The sequence below is a fragment of the Poecilia formosa genome, unplaced genomic scaffold, assembly GCF_000485575.1.
Source record: "Poecilia formosa unplaced genomic scaffold, Poecilia_formosa-5.1.2 Scaffold204, whole genome shotgun sequence".
NCBI lineage: Eukaryota > Metazoa > Chordata > Actinopteri > Cyprinodontiformes > Poeciliidae > Poecilia > Poecilia formosa.
Window position 1 is genome coordinate 1150319 of NW_006800143.1, and position 22764 is coordinate 1173082.

A 22764-nucleotide genomic window follows, 5' to 3' on the forward strand; every position below is an offset into this window, starting at 1 on the left:
GGAATGGTTTAAAAATAATAATACAAAAAAACATTCATTAATTACAATATTCCAGTTTAAATCCAGACCTAACTTGAAAATTTACAGATGCTTTCTATCCTCTGATTGAGCTTGGGTTACGAATCCTTAACATTAGTGTAAAACAGATTTAATGTCCTGTTTTCCCTGGTAGAGCAGCTGGGCTCAATAAAGTACTTTTGAATTTGAACTTAATTTGTTATTTTGCAAAGAGTGGGTAAAAAAAAAATCTTGTTCCCTAGAAGTGCAAAGCTGTTGGAAACATTCATGTAGCTGTGATTGTAGTGAAATGTAGTTAAAGTCTTCATACAAATGCATGCAACACTTTAAAAATAACATAAAAAATGGTTAAGATTATCAATAATTTTTCTTTCACTTTACAATTTCGCATTTCTTTTTTTTTTTCTTGTTACAAGAAAACACACTGAAGTGCTTGCATCAACATAGGCAACCAGCAAAACTGATTGTCGAAACTTCAGCAAAATATGACATGAACAGAGCTCTTAAGTGGATATGTTACGAAAAATTCAAATTAGTGGCTCTTTTTCCCCTCCCCCTCTAAGATTGATGATATTTCTCCTCATGAAAAAAGCCCATTTTTCATCAGGATAATGGCTTTTAAATTCCTGGTGGCCACACACAGCCTTCGTGGGCCGTCATACTGCGGTCTGTCGTTTCAGATCTCACACAGCCACGCTGAGGCTACCCACAGAAAAAAGGAAATCTAGATAAGAGCTGGGGCTCCCTCTGCTGATCTAAGGCAATCACCTAATTAAAAAGCGTCCCAGGGAGAGACTTTCCGATTTCCTGGAGGACACCGCACAAGAGCCGTTTCATGCAAAGGCATCTCACTTCAGTTTTAAAACTAGACATTTCTTTCTTGATGTACATAAGGATTACAGCTTCAAATGTCAGATGGTTTCATGTGCTCACCGCACTGAGAAGTATGGCCTCGGGGTACAATCTTGTCTTGTGAAGCAATCTGGAAATAAGACGTGAATAAAGCTGTGCAAAAGGTCTTTTTTTTTTTCTCTCTGTACAGAATCAAATTCTGAGATTGCCTGCATTTAACTGTGTGCTTCCAGCAGTCAGGTTAGCTTTACTTTAAAGTAAAAAAAAAGACAAAAAAAAAAGAAAAAAAAAAAAAAGAAAGTGGCTGTGCAAAAATTACACAATTTTCCTGGAAGACATAAAGTTATAGTAATTTAAATCACAAATCTGACCTTATGCAGTTGCAGTCTTTGAGAAAGTATTCACACTTCTTTAACTTGGCCACAAAGTTAATCTTCGCTGTTCATGGTTACCAGCATAACTTTGTGCGTGATAAAATAATAATACACACATCTGATATGTTTTTGTAAAGAAAAATCTTAAATGTGTGTGTTTGTAGAGCCACTTTTCACTGCAATGACACCAGTAAATCTTTTGGGGCATGTCATAGCAGCTCTGCTGTTTTAGGGAGTGAATTTTCTTTCACTCGATGAGAATGGAGGGAGAGCGCCTGCAAACTTACATGTTTAAAATATCGCCTATAATTCATGGCTATGATCTAAACTATTCCACTGTAGCTCTGACTGAATGTCGAAGGTTATTGGAGAATTGTTGTAGAGCCTACACAGGGCTGCGCGCTGGATTGTGGGTGAATGTGTTTGTATTTGCCCGACCTGTTGGTGAAGCCTCCAGCCGGCACTCATCAGCCGCAATCAGGGAGCAGAGAAGCGAGTTTCCTGAAGGAGACGCTGACGCTAACTTGCTGCTTGCGGAAAACTGGCTCACTCGTGGACTAGTACAAGAAAAAAACAAAACAAAAAAGTAATTACTCTTTAGAATACGCATGCATATTTGCGCCATTGTTTTTCAGATCTGTGCTCCGACTGTCAAAACTAGAGATTATTGCTTTTGGTCCTAAACCTGAGCTTTTTTTTTTCCAACCCTTTCACCCTCATAAACAAATGCATGTATAGCTTTTAGTTTCAAGAGTGACCTTTTTACATGACAACCCTTTGTCTGTTTTTGATGATTTTAAAGTGTAGGTTGGTCCTGCTCCACCTTGTCTTTAAATTTCCCCTTGGGGACAAATAAAGTTTTATTGAATTGAATTCTTTACAGTCTGGCACTGCTAAAGATTTTTCTGCAACTCGGGTGTTTCTTGGTCCTTGTGATGAAGCTTGTTTCACAAGGCCTTCACAGAACCACTGGATTTATGCTGAGCATAAATTAAATGCTGGTGGATTTTATTTATTAATTGATCTCTCAGTAGAATAAATATCACTGGATTATATTTTGGGCTATCAGAGTCAAGGCGACTGAATATGCAACACATTCTTGTTTGTAAAAAAAACATTACTGAAAATCATACACTATGTGGTGCTGGTCTAGCACATAAAATCCCAAAATTCAAGCTTAAGGAGCTATACCAGGCACTGTATCTCAAAAAAAAAAAAAAAATGAAATCATCCCCAGCCGTGAAAGTTGTTAAGTGTGAACACGGCATCCTTCCACAAAAGCCAGCCTGAGACGTAACCTCGGCCGCGGGATGTTGAGTACTTGTTCACAGACAGTGCGCTGACCTATCCTCAAAGAGCTGCTAGACCCACCAATTACCGGGGCCTGTAGGCAGACAAGCAGGTGGATGCCCGACCCCTATTTGCTTCTGGCGTCACGCGGTTCTGGCTGTGGACCCATAAATCCATTAAGCCCGTGTTTGGTCTGCCTGTATCTGAGGAATAGGACCCCTCCCGGGGGCCATTCGCATGTATGTTCACATCACTCTGATCACATCCCCTTCCTTCCTCTGAGGCCTTGTAGCTTCGCACCCCACAAAAAGAATTACACTTCACTGAGTTTAGTTATGCCAGCTGATGAAGACAATTCAGGTCAAGCTTTATGTGTGTATATATATATATATATATATGTATGCATAAATAGAATTTCATACATATGGATGCTGGATGTGCTTCATCTTGAATGAATAAAACTGTCGTGCATGCACAGGTACTAAAGCATGGACGTACACAAGCAGAAAAAAAAACAAAAAAACAAAGCTGTGCAAGGTAGGAGAGAGAAAGAGTGTTAGGTGGGGAGCATATTTATTAGTCTGTCTGTCATCCTCAATGTTCATTCATCTGTTTGGCAACACACTGAGAAGCCCGAAGGCAGAGTAAACAGGCAGTATATCCCCATATGAGGACAACAACGGTACTTCCATGGCTGCGTTTTAATCTACAATGACTAAGCCGGCGCTCACCAAGACTTCCTCCAGCCTTTCATGCTAAAAACGAGAGACGCAGCCCTTTTTATGTCCCAGCTGCTCGGGATCTCTGTTGACATGTACACCTGTTTCCATTTACTACACACATCTGCTCATGGCTTGATTATATATTTAGATATATACAGACCCCCCACCCTGCTTTTTTTTTTAAACCTTATTACTTAAACATGGCGCCGCACGACTTTGAGGCTTCTCCAGCACATCTGAGACGTTTCACAGGGTGATCTAATGTTGAAGATGAGAGCAGACAGGATGTCCTGTAAAGGCTCGGCTTGTCTCCCTCTCTCTCTCTCTTTTTTTAATTTGCTGGTTGTGGTGCATTCATCTCCAAGTGAAACGCAGAGCTCTGCATGTGTGTAGATTTGATCAGGAATGAACATTTCACAAGATGCAATAACGCAGGGCAGACAGGTGATGGCAATGTTGCAGTTGTTTTTGAAAAAAAAAAATTGCTTCTTTTTTTTTTTAAACATTTTGAAAGCCTAAAAGCTGTTCTTTCGCTTTGATTCGGCTGGTTTTGCTAAACTTATTATAAAAATCAAAGGTGAAATTGGCATGAGGAGATAAGAAGACCTCCCCCCCCTTCGTTCTCCCTGCCATGTAATAAATCTGAATTCTCTGCAAGCACCTACAGCTCAGCCAGAAATAGGTCACAGTAATCTTGTGAAAAGCTCAAGTCATAACCGAGGAAGATACAACATAAAGTACATGTATAGCCCCCCTATTACTTACTATAGGCCCAATGGATAAAACCACAGAGCAGATAAAGACAATCACACAAGTAAGTACAAGTGATACCCCTGGTAACATCTCTGTGTAACTTGACATCATTCTGTGGAAAAAAAAGGGGCATCAGTTCAACAAAACAACGTCCAGTGAACACAGAGCTGACTTACGACTTAATCAATCAATCAAAGAAGAAAGAGATTCAGTGTTGTGGAGAGTGCAGGCACTGGTAAACAATCCTGAAGCTGCCATCATATTTGAAGTGCAATATTACAGGAGCTGCTTCACTGTTGTTCTAATAGAATCTGCTCTGCAATTGATCATCTGGACTTCTAAGCCCAGTTTGAGATACATAAAATGTTAGTTTTATTGGTAAAAACACAAGAAAAGTCATTCTCAAGACTGTTTTAAATATCAGGACTAATTTAAATTAAGACATCTGTGATAAATGGAACATAAACCATGTCTCTTCATATAGACAGACCTATTGATCCATCTATGTGGTTTGAGGTGTTGAGGGCTCCCCGCAGGGCGTCTAAAACCCTTCAAAACACTTTGAACATTTTCCTTTACATCTTTAAACCCAGCACATTTGTTAATCTGTTCTGTGTTATTTTATGTGTTCTCAGGGGCCCCCCTATGCCAGCAGGGGGCTGGCTCTGAGTAAGCAGATTGTCTTTTCACCCATAGACAGCCTGTATGGCAGAGCTGCTGCTGCTATATACGGTACATTTTTCAACGGTGCTGCTCTGCAATTTGCAAAACTAAAAGCCTTCAATGAAATCTCCCAATCAGATGGCGTCAGCCGTAAATCACCAGGAGCTGTTTTTAACGCGGCCATTTCTGCGATAGATGGCGAAGGATGCATGATTGGCAGCCTCCCTGAATGACAAAAAGCCGTTGACGGTTAAGCACTGTACACACAGCGCCATTTGGTTGGCCGGTGGGGCTGCACAAACATAAACACACATGACGGGCAAACAAAAGGCTGAGCAGACTACCAAAATCTCTGAGCCAACAGCTGTAAATTGCTTCCCAGGGCTGGGAAGTCTCATCTCATTGATGGACAAGCCACCAGATGCATCAATTAATTTGTGGGGCTTGTATGAAGTATTACGTGCAGTCAAAGCAAATCAAGCCTGTGTGAGAATGTCTGGTCCGTTCATGCAGAAGGTGCTTGTTGGAAACGGCCAGAGTGGCTTCCTGCAATGCAATCCATCGAGCTTTAATTAAAAACAATAACCGGGCGATCATTTATTTATGACGCATCAGTGATTTATAGCTCAGTTTCGATTAATTGCCCCAAGTCCTCTCTGAATGTCAAGTTGTGTACAGTTTCCTGCTAAAAATGAACTACTCACACTAAAAGAGAGATCCCTTCAAGCAGAGCAAACGGCAGCGGTTTCAATCTAACTTGACATATGAAGCTCATTTGGGAACTAATGAGGAGCTGTTAGGGTGAATTCAGGGGCCGTAATGTAGGACGAGATAAGTAAGCTAGCTTTAACATTTAGATCGTAGAAAGCAGATCACCAGAGCTACATGACATAAGGGATGTAAATAAACTGTGGGCTTAGGTCACCACTTAACAGAATGGTGATTTGTGAATTCAGAAGTAAGAGAAATGACGTATGACTAAAAAACACGTGTGATCTAATATTGCATCACAACAAGATCTTTTTAAAATTCATACAATAACTTGTCGCCCAATTTACCAGATGAAATACAACATTTAAAGGGTACAAACCTTTTTCAAAGTCTGCCATTTGCAAATATGTCAACACACAACCAGACAGATGGCTACTGCAGGTATGCTTTTTTTTTTTTTTTTTGGCTCTAGTGGCTTTTATTTGACAGTAGTCTGACAGGAAGGGGGCAGAGAGAAAAGACATGCAGCAAAGGAACAGAGGATGTTAAATCGAACATGGGATGGCCACTTCAAGGTCTATGGGATTTAAAACTGTGATATCAGTCAAAGCATATGCAGAAGAACATACTTTTTGTTTTATGTTATGTAGTCCTTAAAATGAAATTAAAACAAAAACAGAATCAGACTAATTTGGAATAAGCAGGCTGGAACAAAATAAAGGTGCCATAAATATCAAACTGTATTTCATTAAATCAATTGATGAGGCACACCAATGCAGCTTTTTAGATTTTAAATCAGTCTGAATGCTGATTTATGTAGTCAGGAGCAGTATACACAATTATGCACACTTACCCTGCACAACATCGACGGCTGTCCACTTGACATTAGCAGGATATGAAAATGAACACAAGAAAATTAGGCTGCCTTCAAGGTTGTGATGCCCTGGGCAGCGAGCCATATCCAACCCGCATACTAGTAGGAATCAGATAAGAGTAGTTTGTGCCTGTCCCTTTAAGAACAGTTACTTTTCTCAGTGGGACATTTTAACCACTACCTTAATTAAGCGACAAGGGATCAAATGACTGCTAGTGATTGAGATAACTCTAGCAAATTGGATTCAGCTTAAAACAAAACGGACACTGAGAGAAACAATCCTTGAAGCAAAAGCAAGGCACAGTTGTCTAAATCTAATATGACTAATTCAATTTGAGCTCATTTGGGGATTTATGAGCAACAGTTCGAGAAATAGGAGGAATTTTGTCAGGAGCTGAATGAAACACACAACCCGAGCTGGTAGAGCGGGTGTCTGTGTGAGTGACTCCCGCCTGTATCCCCCCCCCTCTCCCCGCCGGGCTGCGCCCTCCTCTCTCCTCCCCGTTTACGAGTCATGATGGCGGAACTGTAAGGCTTCGGGACGAGCTGGAGCGCACCACCCGTCCTCGTTGAGCAAGTGTACATAGTAATTTATTTATTCGGCCAATTTTTTACATGCTTCCCCACCCCTCCCGCTATGACCCGCTGGATTCCCACTAAGAAAGAGAAGTACGGCGTCGGTAAGTGCTCGTATTTAACTTGGCGTGTTTTGCGCTCAGCCGACTCTCAACTCCCAGCAGTAACTTCTCCAACTTCAAAACAAACAGGACTCGGGGAAAAAGTTAGGGAACTGTATGTTTTCACTTTATGTTTTCTGTCCGCGTACTACGAATTATAACAAATGTCTAGCGGTTTTTGTATTTATTTATTTTTTTAAGTACAAGGAAGCTCACCTTCCTGGTTTTTTGTAACTTGGTTTTTCAAGGAAAAAAAAAGAGAGAGAAGAAAATACCAAAGCTGAACAATGATCCACAATAGGTGTTATGGAAACATGGAAAAGAGCCAGGAGTTCAGAGAGCATACCAGTCATTCCTGAGCCTAATCTCACTGAAGAGAACCGGTTGAAGTACCAATGAACATAAACGAGTCCTCGCTTTGCCTTAAGGTATTTTATTGCCCCCCCCTCAAGGTCTCCTTTAGGGACTCCCCATGGAAGCGCCTGAGGCGGTCTGTGCTGTATTGTATGTAGACTCAGAGTACAGAAGTCTTATTTAGTTGCATTTACGCTTGGCCTTACTTGCAACAGCACAGTCAACTTTACAATGCATCACAGTTTTGTGTTACTTCAAGAAAAGGTAGTTTCCACAGGGTTTTGCAACAAGGTGTGGCTCTTTCACCTACAATTGTATCTACAGTGTGCAAGAATGTGCAAGATATCAGGAAGCTATTCATGCCCACTAGGTAATAATCTGCACAGTTCACTTTATGAGTAATCCCAACCTGTTTTTTTTTTTTTTGGTGTGTGTGTCCTGACCTGGCAGATTAAGCGTTCAGTAACGTGGGTCTGGTTGCCTTTGAGTGTCTGTTCAGATTCGCTTCACAAAAAGAGGGAGCAACGAGATTTTCGTCTTGTTACATTTTGACTTCAGTGCTTCATAAATAAAAAAACTCCCACTATTTTCTGAGAAAATAAAAGGGGGAAAATAAAACAATCCTGAGCAAGCTTCTGTCTCTAAATGTGTTTCAAAATGTCTTGTTCCTTGTGTAAATGCAATTGTGTGTACAACTGCTTCCACATAAATGCTGTGTGTTGGTGTCTTTATGTGTTTGTATGGACACTTTGAACTAACCCCGCATTTAATCACATACTTCATTGGATTTTATTGGGCTTTTATGTGAAAAACAAACGCAAAGTGGCTCATAATTCAAAGTTGCAGGACAAGCATACATGTTTTGCGACTGAAAATCAGAACATTGTGATGGGGATTCGCATCGAACACTCCTGAATCAATACTTTATGAACCCACATATTGCTGCAGTCGCCGGATTTGCACATTCAGACCCAGAATCTTTTGGCAAAAATGCTTGAGCTTATTCAGATTGGATGGAGAACATCTGAAAGCAACATTTTCGTAAGCCTCGCCACAGATTCATAACTGGATTTAGATCTGGACTTTGACTGGGCCATTCTTGTAAATCAGGGGTGTCCAAAGTCGGTCCTCGAGGGCCAGCATCCTGCATGTTTCAATTCTCTCCCTAGTGGTAGTAACAGCCTCCTCATCAAGTCAATGTTCTGCTTAGGCCTGCTAATGAGCCATCATTTGATGCAGGCGTGTAAAATCAGGGAGAGAACTAAAACATGCAGGATGCCGGCCCTCGAGGACCGACTTTGGACACCCCTCTTGTAAATGAATAAGCTTTGATAAAAATCATTTGAAATTGGCTTTCATTGTGTTTTAGGTAGGTTTTCGTCCGAGGTCACCTTGTATTTCACTCCATTAGTTTTTACCATCAGCTTTGACAAGCTTCCCTTTTTAATGAATGACATTCCCACAGCATAATGCTGCCAGCACTATGTTTCACTAGAAGGATGTGTTATGGGTCTGTCTACGGGGTGCATTTCTTGCCACTCTTGCATATAGATCAGTTTAGACGGTAGACCATTTCTTGTTGGGTTTGCAGTAGAGACGCACCGGTCCGATATTAATATCTGTATTGATTCTGATATTAAAAAAAATTCTAAATCAGGTACCGGTGACAATGTGCCCAATCTGTTCAGTGTAATTCTATGTTTTTTGTGCTCTGAGGGATGTCATGATTCATTATTTGTTTTACGTTATGTTTAGAATTCCTAATTTCCCTTTCTGAACCATTTGAAAGAAGTTTTGTTACAGTTTATTTTTGCGTGTTTGACCAAAGTAGTCAACCTGTTGTTGTTGTCAGTTTCTTTATTATTTATTTTACGTCGGCTGTTCTACTCTTAATTGCACTGATTGAACAACTTAAATCTGTGTTGTTTCTACGTGTTTCACCAAGCTTGTGAAGCTATTGGTGTATTTAAGTGTGCTGGACTGGGGCAGAGTTATCAAATACATTTGTAATTCAGTACATTTATGTCTGTGTTTTAAAAGAAAACCTTTTAAGTCAATTCAGCACTTTTTTTCTGTAAGTAAGCCTCAGATACCTGTATCGGTATCAAAAGTGAAAAAAGTGGATCGGTGCATCCCTCGTTTGCAGTCGTGCCATACTATTTGTATGTCGGTGTAACGGTTCGAACAGAGCTGTATTAGATCTCTAAAGCTTTGGATATTGCTTCAGAAACTGACCCCGCTTGAAACCTGCTGGTATATGGTGTGAGAAGCTGCAGTAGTGCTCTCTATCAAGTTAACCGTTATTGTTTTATGACCAGCACAGGTAGGCTGGTTATTGGTTTTGTTTGGTTGTGAATCAATAAATCTTAGCTTGAAGTTGCACAGAACTTTATCAACACTTCCTGGTCTAGAAGCAAATGTCCTTCTCCTCAAGGGGAAAGAAAGAAAGCCAGAATGCGACAGCAGTGAAAACATCCAGCTCAGATAGTCTTTGCAGCAGGTATACTCCGTACTCTGACCTGACTAATCTCTCCTCCTGACGATATAAAAGGCTTGAGCAAAGTCTTTTGAGCTTGAGCCGCTGCTGGTGTTGTCACTGAAAATATTTCAACCCGTAATAACAGTCCCACCTCCTGGTTATATATGACCTTGTGTAAACGGCTGATGTTCAGGAAAAATCTTTTACGATCGTCCGTAGGTGTTCAGAAACGGCCGGTGTGTCTGAGTGTGCAGCCAGTCTCCCCAGAAACGGGGCAGAAGTCACTGCCATTGTTCTTAATCTTCAAAATGCCATCGGACCCTGTATGAAGGCTTACATTTTTAATCCTATTAGTGAACCTCGACTGCGCTCAAACACAGACGGCAGCGTCTTTGGGTGGAAGAAGAGGCTTTTAAAAAAAAAAAAAGAACAATTTTCAACACTATCAATTAGATCATGATTGCTAACAGGAAAATGTTGATAATAGACGACTTATCTTTCTCGGCGAATCTGTGACGGTCATAATGGAAGAGCTTCCTAATTTTACATCGGAAGGAGGAGCAAAAACCCCGTTGAGGCTCAGATGAAGTGCTGAAACCGGCAGGTCTTGGAACGAGATGATGCCTCCAGAAGGGGCTTTGGATGAATCACCTCAGTTGATGCCACTTTAGTTGACTTTGCCTGAAAAACAAATAAATCTGCTGCTGTGTGGGGGGGTGGGGGGTGATGTGATTTCAGCAGGCCTCTATTACTGCTGCTGTTATCTGCCTGAGACGAGGCGTTTGTGACTGCTTTAACTATTACAAGCGCGGCACACCCAGTAATGCACACATCTCGTAACCGTATAGCCAGTTGCATACATCCCAGTGAAACATGTTGCAAATGTTTTCCAGACTTCATAATTACAGCACACCCTGTTATGTGACACGGTTTTGTCATGATAAAGAACTGCAATTAAAAAAAAAAAAAGGAAAAAACATCTCATTCACGCCTCACGATGTTCCTGAAAGATGTACTTTATTTATATGTTATACTTTTACTCAGAATTTGAAGATTAAGTCATAAAACAATCATCTAAAAGAACCCTGATGTGTGAATTCACAAGGTGAAAGTCAGACGCTTCATACCAAACCCGCTACAAAATCCAATGTGGTCGCACTTAAAAGCCAGCACCAAGCTTTAATACCGTTAATAAAAAAAAATGGCCACACCACTGACATTGCTTTTATGCTTCAATTAAACACCCCACAATCCTGTGCTGCATCGCCATCGCTGTCACGTGACCAAACGCCACATGATCAGCCCTCAGTTCTTCTGAAACGCATAAAGAAATGGCATCAAGATGGAAATAAACATCGGTTCTCATCACCAGCCCAGTTTTACTTATTGCACCAATATGTTAAATAAACCACCATCATCGGGCGACACAATGTTATTACCGGTGTAGAGCGAAAGGGAGACATTATTTATATAAACAGCTCTTTCTGTTTGCAGGGAAATGCATTGACTCGCTAATAGCAGGTCAGCCTGGTCACTGAACAGCAATCAGACTGATTTTCAAACTTGGAACTAGAACACAGTTGAGGCGATAATTAAACTTTCATGAGGAGAAGCTGTGTGAGATTATTATAGTTCTCCTACCTGCAGAAGCCTGATGTTATCACTGAGTGTTTTAGAAAAGTGAAGAAATCTTCAGAGTGGAAAAAGGTCAACACTTTTTTTTTTTTAGCTGACTTTAAGACAAATTTCTGCATCCTTGATGCACAAAGTACTATGACTGCAGATCCTTCCTCCCATCAGCTGTCTTTGTAACCATCACTGCTCTCAGCTGACTCAATATTTGCAGTTTTCTCATTTCATATAAGATTCCTGTTATTTGCACACTTTTTGTAAATAACCTGTTTTTTGCACATATATTCATTTCTTTCTTTACATTCCAGCTGCACATTTCTTTTAATCTGAGTGTGCTATTTTTAACAACTGTACTGTATTATTATTTTCCTTATTTTGTAACTTTGCCCTTAGCGTATGGTCTGCAACTCTGCATGCTCTCAATTACCTTAACTTCCTGTTGCGACACATGAATTTCCCCGCTGTGTGACGATAATATGACTTTCTATTCCAGGGATATAAGCATTTTCAGTTTGTGTTGTTTGAATTTGACAAAATGAACCGAAGTGAAATCAGCTTCTTTGACGATTTCTTGACTCTGTGTGATATTACATTTATTTGCTACGGGCTAGGGGCAAGTACTTAAAAAGAAAAAATTAGAAAAAAGTAAACTATCCCATTATGTATGATACCCTTCTCAGATTCGACTAAATAAGTAGCACTTGTTCCTGGTTCATCATGGTCTACTTTAGTTCATACTGGGAGTTCTTAACATTTTCTCCACTGCACTTTTGAGAAGTTTTTCATGTGCTTCAGCAACTCCTCTTTTTGGCTGCGCTCATTAGTGTGACATCCCAGCTAGTTTATCCATGCAGATAATGTGTCAAAATGTCTTCTGGGCACCAGTAAAGCTCAGCCCGAGTACCACAATTGATACTTGTACCACAGTTTGAGAACTGTTTGTTTCAGATGGTTGGAAATGCCAAGATGTACAAAAATTTGGCCAAAACTACAATTCTTCTTTATGTGAGAATCATCCCTTACTTTTCCAAAGTTTGATCAGAATGATTTTCACTATAACTTTTCCAGATTTGCTTCAACTCAGAGTTACACGGCTCTCCTATCTTGAAATCGAAAAATGGGGCTGTCTCCAGGTGACTGGATGAGGGTAAAATTACAATCCAGCTCAAGAGTGAAAAAACTGGAAACCGTGACTCTGGGTGCAGCTTTTCCGCTAGCTTTCAACTGGTTCCAAGTGCGGCGTGAAATAAGGTCATATAAATTTAGAGCTGAAAATGTTCACGTTCAAACTTCTCTGTATTTTATATTTCCTTTGGGAAAAAAATAGAAGAATTTAAGACCATTGTTTAGTGCTAAACTAGTAAAAGCACTACAGATTAATGGATATTATTAGCAATAAATATGAAGTTGCCGGTTTCCTTCTCACTTTGCACCTTTTTATTTTTTTTTTTGGGTCTGTTTGACGAGGTTTGTTCAATTCCTTCCTGATTCTGCAGAAATCTTAGTCACCATAAACATGCTTACGTGCAACTGTGGCTTATTGCGTCACTGCGAGAACATGTCTTCTGTGCCGATCACCAAATTAGATTTCTTTTAGCCTAATGATCTGCTGGTCATCTGTAAAAGCAGGTCAAGCTGAAAATTGAATGATTCTGGTCACCAGTCAAAAAAAGCGTTTGGTGCTTCCAGTATAAAGTAGCTCTGCCATACATACAGTTGAAACCATACGTTTACGCACACTGTGCAAAAAAGAGATGAGAGTAATGCTGTCTGACATTAAATCCATCCTGACCTTTCCTGTTTTAGATCTGCTTTTAGAATTTTTAAAAGCTTTTTTGAATTTCAAAAGTTTCCATTTCTTTAGTATCTGGTAGAAATAAATGACTTACTGGACTGAGATCAGAGCATTTACGTTTTTTTTTTTTTTAAACATTAGCTTTGTCGTCCTTCAGCCACTTTGTACCTAATGTGGCACTATATTTAGGATCATTGTCCGTTTGGAAAAGCCCAAACTCATCATCTGTGCTTTTCTCTAATTGTTTCTAATTCTTCTGACTCAAGAAATTAAAAATGAAAAATATTTTTTTCTTTTTTTATTATGGAAGTGAGGAAATGGAAATAATTTGTTAATCCCTAAGCAACCAAAAATGGGTAAAGCAGTAAATCTGTGTCTCTGGTATGTTAATACTCGGTTTAAACTGTACCAAGATGTTATTACATGAAGAAACTGACTTTTTACTACAAAGCTTGACTGTTTGAGTCGGGGATCCACCAGCCCTGTTTCCTTTTCTCCTGGTGTTGCATGCCAGCTGGTAGACCTGCAGCTATCAACAACGGTTAAGCAAAGATTTTCTTAAGGATGCTTACAAATTAATTTTTTTTAAAAATAGAATTATGTGCGACTTGCAAGAGTTTTACTTTAATCCCTTAACTGTCACCCTCAAAACATTTACATGCAAGTCAATGGGTTCCATGTTTGCATGACAGTCAACGGGTAAACAATGATTTGTAAGAGGAAATTTTCATTGAATTGAATTGTTCTTTGGGATTAGTAAAGTACTTTTGAACTGAATTCTTGAAAAATCCAATTTGGCTTTTAAAACTAAAAACAAGACATTTCTCCTCAAACCCAAGTTAAAGGGTTCGCACTAAATAACTCTTGAGAATATCATGCAGGTAACAGGAAAGTATGAAAAACGATTCTTTCAATGAATTCCTTCACAGGAGTCGTCTTTCAGGTTTACAGGTAGTGTTTAAACCTACGTTAGCAGTGGTGTATTACTAGACCACCCCCAGCGAAGGGCCTCTTCAAGTAAAAATAATTGGTAGGCAAGTTGTGATCAAAACGTATATCGACGGCTCTTGCGGCGTGTGCATTATATTTCTGTTTGGTGAACATGCCGTGATAATGATGCCTTTACACCTTCATATTTGCAGGTCCACTGTGGTCTGTTACTATGCTGAGATTTCTGCAGGGAGCAGCCATTAACGTCACAAAGAGGCTGAATCACGGGCCACACTCGCTTTGGTCCGCCGAGAAATAGTTTAAGCAGCACTCTGACTTGAACGTAGTGAAAGCGTGTCAAGTACGTAAAATGTGTTTTCTTTCAGACGCTCCCTCCTTCTTCAGCGTAAGAAAACAAATTATTTTCTTTCTCTTTTGCGATCCGGATTTCCATCTCATCCATGAATCACGGTGATTAAATCTGAAGGCTCACCTTGCAGTGTCAGATCTGATTGCAGGTTGCGATTCGGAGATAACTGCTGACCTTGTTCCCAGCTTTAATAGGCTAACAAAGATGGAGAGCCAGTCATGATGTTTAAAGCCTGGAAAAAAAAATTGTGAAGTATTTTAATATTCAGCAAACTGCGCTATACTCTCTTTCCTCTTCCTCCCCCTAATTTAGATAAGCCTTACATAATCTACTCTGGGCTAAATGTTGAGGCAGGATTTTTTTAAAAGCTGAATTAAGAGATGAAGCTTTACAGTGATCTAATTTTGTTCCTTTTTGCACTATTAGCTCTGAACTTTAGAGTTAACTCTCTGATTTATGGGTAGCCCTATACGGTCTGATTAGCTAGAGAACAGTTTTAGGAGCCACAGATCATCTTTGGCTGTCTAGACAGTAAGTGTGAGGCACAAGGCTTTTCAATTGAGCCCTTTACTTTTTTTCCCCGAGACATCCTGCCTGCCTGAGCAGAATTGGCTCGAGTACAAAACTGGTGTTTACCTCGTGGGAAATTGTACCTCTGAATGCTTTAGTGGCTGGTAATATCGCTACTCTTTTTCTGGGGGGATGCAATAATAGAATATCTGTAAATATGGTCAAATATGCAGACACTGTATTCTTATAAGCTTGGATAGCAATCACATTTTATTTATTTATTTATTTTTGCCCCTTGACTGAACATGTTTTGTGATCTTTGCAAAATTGTGATATTTGGATGCTTGTATTTTACAAAAATGCTTATTTTTTTAAATCTTAAATAGCATTGTTTACAAGCTTTTCCTCTTTCTTATTTGAGATAAATTTGAAACTAAATAACCGTGTGTCACTGTAAAGACGCATTTGTGGAAATAGTATCTTAAGAGTTATTATAAGTCTGCGTTACAAATCAACTGACCAGAAACTAGCCGAGATTAGCTTGATAATTAGCCTGGCTACATGCTCAGGTAGCCTGATTGCATTCAGCTGATCTAATCAATAATAGTTTTAAACAGTATTACCATAATTTGTTTGCATACCTGGATGATCCAGAAATTTGTAATAAATTTGCATTTTGCAAGAGAGAGGTGAAGTTAGCATCCTTCTTTTGGCTAGCTAACCAACAGTTGATAGCAAAGGTTAGAGGGAGGGACAGCAAATTATTTCCAACCAGAGAGAAGGACTTTAACTCACTGGAATGGGATATTAGATTTTTAGCAAGGTTGAAAGTATTTAATACTTAAAACTTTAAAAATGCCTTGGTGCTGAGAATCAGCCCTCAGTGTATTTCATGTAAAGTAAGCTGCTGTTTTATCGCTCGTTTAAGTGGCCCTTGGTAAAGCATAAATGTTACTGTGCAGTATCATGAGCAGAAGGCATATCTTTGTAGGAATGTTTTTGTATCCCCTAAAGTAGGCTGGTAAGCCTCTTGTGCATCATAACATTGTTTTTAAAAAGCTAAAACCGAGCCTCGCTACCTCAGGTGAAACTGTGAGTACATGCAGTTCAGATTAGCACCGTTGCTTTGGCACATTAACGTGCTATCATATCATTTTCTTTTCTGCTTGGTTCTTCAACTTCCAGTGAAGCTTAAATTTGGATTGTTTACGTCCCCTGCTGAGTAATGAAAAGTTTAGACTGGCCGTAAATGTGATTGGACCAATCTAGTTATATTACAGCCATATTTTTCTTTTTTCTCCCACCACCATCTGTCACTATCCCACTGTTACACTAAACTGTCTCTTCCTTGGCTGAATAGTTTCCTGTATGAAAAGTGCTCTAGCAAGGACTCATCAAATAGTGCCGTAGAGAAGAGGTCTGTTGAAAGTGTAAGTGTTTGATTGCAACAATCTGTTAGAATTGATCTATATCAGCCATTTTTCCCATGATTGGCTCTGGAAGGTGATTGGCAGGCTGGATGCTGAAAAGTCTGCATGTTATTTTCTTTTTTTTTTTTGTGGCCAGCTACATCACAGCAGAAAACAGGCAGTTGTTTCTGTTTGTAAGAGTTTGAGTTTATTGAAACTCTGTTTTTGGCTGGATTCAGATGATTTTTTAGCTTGATTGCCATCCAACAATTTTTTGATGTCATTCCAGGAAAAACAAGCAAAATTTGCCAGTTTCATTCTGAGTTGTATTTAAAATAATTTCAAAGGAAGCAAAGAGATGTAAAAGAGGCATCAAAAAGGAAATTGTGTTTTTTATGACGTACTGATTCTTGCAAGAGAAAGTTGCACTTCCCACATATGACACGAAGGTTGAACAGAGTGCTGCACAGTTACTCTGCTTGACCCTTTGACCTTTCATGTTTTTTTTCATCAAGTGGATTTTGAAATGTTGGCAGCGTTTTGCAAAAGTTAAGGCACCAATACATATCCTTTAGAAATAGAGGCATTGTGTGCTGTTTTGGTAATGCTAACTTTGCGCTAAAGGCTAATATAAGATATTAAAGACAAAAAAATTTAATCTGTCTTTGCTTTAGAAATCAATAAAATCCGTTTTCACCAATTTTGTGCTGTCATATTTTTTTAAATTCTTATTATTATTAACTACCTGTTATGACAAAAAGAGGAGAACAAATTCATTGCTGTAACAAATTGGTTTTATCTAAAATCCTGTATTGGAGAGTTAAGAGAGTTGAACCTCTGGAGATTGAAAATCAGCTGCACAATCGCAAGGAATCGCTTCTTCGTCTCGATATTTTGTTGAACCCTTACACACACATTGTGTGCTGTACTTGGTACATTACTGGATTATTTTCTTTTAGCTGATATTTCTCTTAGTTTGAAGCAATATACTGCCTATTTTCAACACCCTGGGATAAATTTAGCCGTTTTCTCGTAAAATCTTAAAAATTTGGCTCTGTAGATACTTAATTTGCCTGAGTCGAGATGAAACGGGTGGTTGTTATTTTTGTTGCAGCGGTGCGTGCCTTCCTCATTAGTGCCTTTAGTAGTCGCTTCCAAGTTGTGTGCCGAAAGCTGTACTTGTATTCCAACTTGTATTTTCAAGGATTACATGCAAGCCTGCATCAGGGCGCACCGTTTCAGATCAAATTTGATAAAGTCCCTATCATGGCACACCGACTTATACATTTCTCTTTCTCCCTCAGCTGGCAACGAGAACAACGGATTCTGGTCATCGTGTTGCGTTGATGCTGATTGGCTGCCAGCTGCTGCTCGGACTGCTTCAGCCGCGCTGTTGTTCCTTAATTGTTGTCTAATCTACTTCAGTGCTAAATGATTTAGAGTGAATCAGGCTGACTTTGATGTAACATCAGTATGCACACAAAGCTGAACTTGTGCCAGCGAGACTTTATTAGAGCGCACAGGAGGCACGGTGGGGGGCTCCGCATTTGAAGTTTGAGCAGACCAGAGCTGCACAGATGAGCCGCGTGGCGTCCCATCTCGCTCTGCTTGGTCTCCCACCCTGGGCGCGCTGCCACGCCATTGCCAGGCCCCAGACGCTGTGTCAAGTCGGTGAATGGACCATTGTCTCTCCTGGCATGGTTGGAGGCAGATGTCATTTCTTCACTGTAATTTTCCTGGTGATTCATGTGATTGTCTCATTGTGAAGGAATCACTTCAGACAGTTATCTCTTTAAATTATATTTATAAAAAGGTTATTAGTTTAATTTGATTTGCATGACTTTGGTGTTTTTCTGTTTTTTTTTCTTCACTCTATTTCTTGATGACTCAATAAGGCATCTCACAATTACAGCCTGATTATTCTCACTTGCGGACATGCATGCAGAAGACTGCCGGCATCGTAGATTAATGTAATTAGGTCAGAGCAATACAATATCCATCAAAACAGCATAAATGGGAACAGGCCAAAACATAAAATGTTATAGTTTATGGGGGGAAATGATCCAAAAAGGAGTCTAAAAGCTGACTTTGGTATAATGGGAACGGTTTGGGATGAATGTCCGTTTCAAGACAAGCTAGTGGAAAATCTTCCTCTGTGAAGGAAGTCACAGAGAGGACGCGTATACACACATTCACTGATCTGTCAAATGTTCGCACTCAGGCTGAGGTGTGATGAGCCGAGCCAGTCGAAGCGTGCCGAGAAATCTGGCCTGCAGGAACGAGCATTATCGGCGTGCAAGTCGGGGCACGGCTCTGCTCATACTTCCTGCGTCTCTTTGCGAGATTAAGCAGCTGTGCGCGCGGCCGCGACTCTCTCAAGTCAAGACAAAGACCTCAACCTGCAGCCTTGTTTTAAAAGGGCTTCTCTTTCGCAATGTCACTTTGGTTGGTTTGCAAGCACATGCCTGGGTGAGCGATCCCCGCCATAAATGTGCAGGCTGGAGGTGAGAAGGGAAGGTGTTGCCTTCAGCAGCGCCGGTAGGTGGAAGCAGGAATGTGCAGGACGACGGCATCTGCAGGCAGTGTCATTTGGCGCGAACTGAACCGGTGACACTATTTATCAAAGACCTGCATGAAGGCGGATGATCAAACGCTATCAGCTCATTGGCCGCTCTCCTGCGTCAGAGAACACCGAGGTTACAGTTTTAAGACTGCCACAATTTTTTTGTCTTGGTGTTTAAACTTCTGTTCTTGTGAGGCCAGAGAAGTTGACACACTGACTGAAACCATCCCCAGATCTATGAGGCACATGGAGGCAGTGGCCCCACCTGTTGCTGTGCACCACCAGTAAGACCAGTTACTGGTAACTAAGTTACCAGTAACACAAAGTGTGCAAACTTTTTCCTCATACTGTTCCTAAAGGACACCAGAGAATAACTTGGGGTAATTTTTCTGGATTTTAGAGTAAAACTGCTCACCTCTTTTCCACTTGTTGCTGCACACTGCTGAACTGCTGGCTGAAAGTTGGTTTCTATGTTTGTCCTCTGACAGGAAAGACAGATGTATCTGTTCTGGTAATATTCCCACTTTTGCTGGGAAAAAGTAAATATATTTACTTTTTCCCAGCAAAAGTAAATATATTTTGAAAACTGAATATGGCCCACCCATGCCTTTCATGATGGTGAAGTTTTTAACTATAGTTGACAAACTTGAAGTTGGTTAGAAATTTGCCTTGGGGGGGAAATTACAGTGAATTTGTACAGTCAGGAACTATTTCCTGTGGCAAAATCCTCTGATAATAAAACCTCAATTCAAACCTAACTCTGAGTTTATAGATCCTGACTAATTAACTTGTAGTCATCATTTTGCTAAGGGCAAAAGCCTATAATGTTCTGAAATAAGCAAGTTTACACATGTACTATTTAATAGTGGTGCAACAATACACTCAGTGAAGGAGACCAGATGCATAATATTAGGCTCATTAGAACAAAAATACACTTTACTAGTATTCTTTGGAAAATTTAAGGTATATGTTTTTTGTTTTCTCAAAGATGTTACAGGGTTTAGATGAGAAGACTCTATTTTCTATTATTTCTATAATTTATGTCCAAGTTTGACTTGCCTATTTTTTTTACGTTTGCAAGGTGGTCCCAATATTTTTCCACCTAAAATATGAAAATGTTTCTTTAAAAATGTTTTTAATATTACAATACTTTTACTGGTCTCACTCTTTTAAAGAATCTCTATTCACTGCAACAATCCAGTTAAGGCGCCAACTTTAACGGCTAACAGTTAGCCGTTTACTACGGTAAGCCACTCCAGAAGTGGTGTTTATTGAATCTGTCATGCAAGCAAACAACTGGAGAACTACTTCCTTTCTTTCTTCAAAAATAGGTCTTGAGGAGTGAGCTTTATTTAACAGTTTGGGGAAAAAGGCCGTAACGTAACAAAATGTGGAAAAAGTGAATCGCTGTGAATACTTTCCGGATGCATTGTGTGCTTACAAAGAAAACTCCAATCTGACATGAAATCTGGTGTCCTCTTTGTATTTTGCAATGACTTCTAAGTTTTGCTTGGGCCTGTGTCTGACAGTAGAAACAAAAATAAATATTATAAAGCTCTAACTCGATATGTTGCATTGTTTTAGCAGCAGTAACTATTCATGCTGATTTTCTTTTCTTTGAAAAAAAAAACAAGCAAGTAGGTAGCTACACAATGTCTAAATGGCATAAAGCTGATATTTTTATTAAAAATTGCTTGCAAGTCTCATACCTACTTGCAGCTTCACAGTGCAGCAGCCCAATGAAACGTCAAACCCGGCCTCGAAGCGTGAGGTTAAATTGAAAATAGTCAAAAGGCCTCGGACGTCTGAGTCACTCAAGCTGGCTTGTTGCTCTAAAACTCAGGCTGCTGTTAGAAACGGCAGCCGGATGGGGAATAAATCTTAGCTTTAGATCCTCTGTAGAGCAACAACGAGTGAACTGGCTTGATTTGTTGGTGAGAAACTCCGGACCACTCAGGCAGAACTTTTTTTCTTTTCTTCACTCTCTGTGTCGGCATTGATTGAGGGCGAGGATTTTTCTTTAATCCCAGAAAAAAAGAGTCGGCTGAAACCAGTATTTTTTTTTTTGTAAGCAGCACTTCCGTTTTTTTCTTTTGCCTTAATAATGAAACAGTTATTTTTTTTTTTCCCCCTTAGCAATCTACAATTATGACCCCCATGGCGAACAGGAGCTGCGTCTGCAGGTGGGGGACACGGTGCACATACTTGAGAAGCTGGAAGGTGAGTGGCAGCCGTGACGTCTCCCTGTTCACCGCTCTAGAAACATGATCTTAGAGCGACGTCCTGTGCAGTGTGTATGTGACTCTGTTGTGCTTTTCCTCCTCTACACCATGCCACTTCTGTTTTGTCAATTTCTGATCTCCAGGCTGGTATCGAGGCTACACACTCAGAAAGAAGGCACAGAAGGTATGGACATCACAGGAGCAATATTGGCCTGCAGCTTATTCTGTGATGCGGATGTATATACTATTACTTCCCGATTGTTTCCTCAGGGCATTTTCCCGGCTTCCTACATCCACTTAAAAGAGGCCACAGTCGAGGGAACAGGGTGAGATCACAAATCAGCAAGCACTTCATTTTGACGATAATCCACTTTGCTCTGAGTTTGCCGTGTTGCCTTTCTGTTTGCCGCTAGCATAAGCACTACACTTATAATTATCATAAGTAAGAATTAAGTAATGCTTCTCTTGGCCGTGCAGACCAACCATCCCGACTGTTTTTGATGTAAGAAGAAACAAAAATGGGCTCGAGTCATTCCAGATTATAAGACATGATCTGTGAGCGACGAGCTGCTCTTCTGATATCTCATTACTTCTTCTTTTTTTTTTTTTTTCCTTGTGGCTTATAGCCAACAGGAAATAATTATTTCTGCAGATTTACCCTTGGTGCAAGAGATGGGGGCTACCCTCAGGGAATGGGTGCAGATATGGCAAAAGCTCTTCGTGGTACGTGTAGATCTCTCTGTTTCCAGTACACTCAGTTCTCTCACTGCTGGGATACGTTTTCATCTTTAAATTTTTATTTTTATTTTTTCTGAGAAAAAGAAAAGTTGACTGCTGCTTCTTCCTCTGAACTGCGGCGTGTATATATAACAAAGCGTGCGCATGTTTTTCTGACAGGCAAACAAGATAACCCTGTTCAGGAGTGTGCAGCAGATGGCCTACAGCCTCATTGAGTATCGATCTCAGATTGTGTCAGGAACGCTGCCCAAGGATGACCTTGTGGAGCTCAAGAAGAAAGTCACAGCAAAGATTGATTATGGAAACCGGTACGGCTCCCGCTCTTTTCAACGGACCTCAAAGAAACGGATTATTTTCTGCTGGAAGAATTGTGAAGTTTACAGTGCTGGGCACGTGATTTTTGTTTTTTTTTTGTTTTTTTGGGGGGGGGTTTTGGGCACTCTTGGTAAAGTTGTGTTAAAAAAAAAATCTTAAAATAAACGCGTCTTTTTATGCAGTAACATAATCCTGCTGTGAAAAGTCCTACAAATCTGAGTTGAGTAAATTTACAGTTTTGTCATAATAACCACAGGCTTCAACGTATTGAAATGGTATTTTATGTGACAGACGGACACAAACCAGCACATAATTTAGTAAAAATAGGAGTAAATAAAATGGAAGAAAAATAATATTCAGTTGTTTTTTTCCCAAATAGAAATCTGAAAAGTGTGGCATGCATTTCTATTTGTACTTCTTTACTCTGATGCCCCTAAACAAAATTCAGTGCAACTAATTCCTTTAGTAATTACTGAAAATAGTCATTAGTATTTTAATCTCAGTCTCATTACA

The 22764-nt window shown here is 39.9% G+C and overlaps 1 protein-coding gene across 1 annotated transcript; it reads left to right on the forward strand.

Moving 5' to 3' along the window:
* Positions 1-6255: 6255 nt before the first annotated feature.
* Positions 6256-22244, forward strand: LOC103148415 (dedicator of cytokinesis protein 5-like; the record flags this gene model as incomplete). Its single annotated transcript, XM_007567177.2, has 6 exons — positions 6256-6937; positions 21113-21196; positions 21342-21382; positions 21469-21524; positions 21825-21921; positions 22096-22244. Coding segments are annotated over exons 1-6 (470 nt in total), but the record flags the coding sequence as incomplete, so codon positions are not given.
* Between the last annotated feature and the right edge of the window lie 520 nt (positions 22245-22764).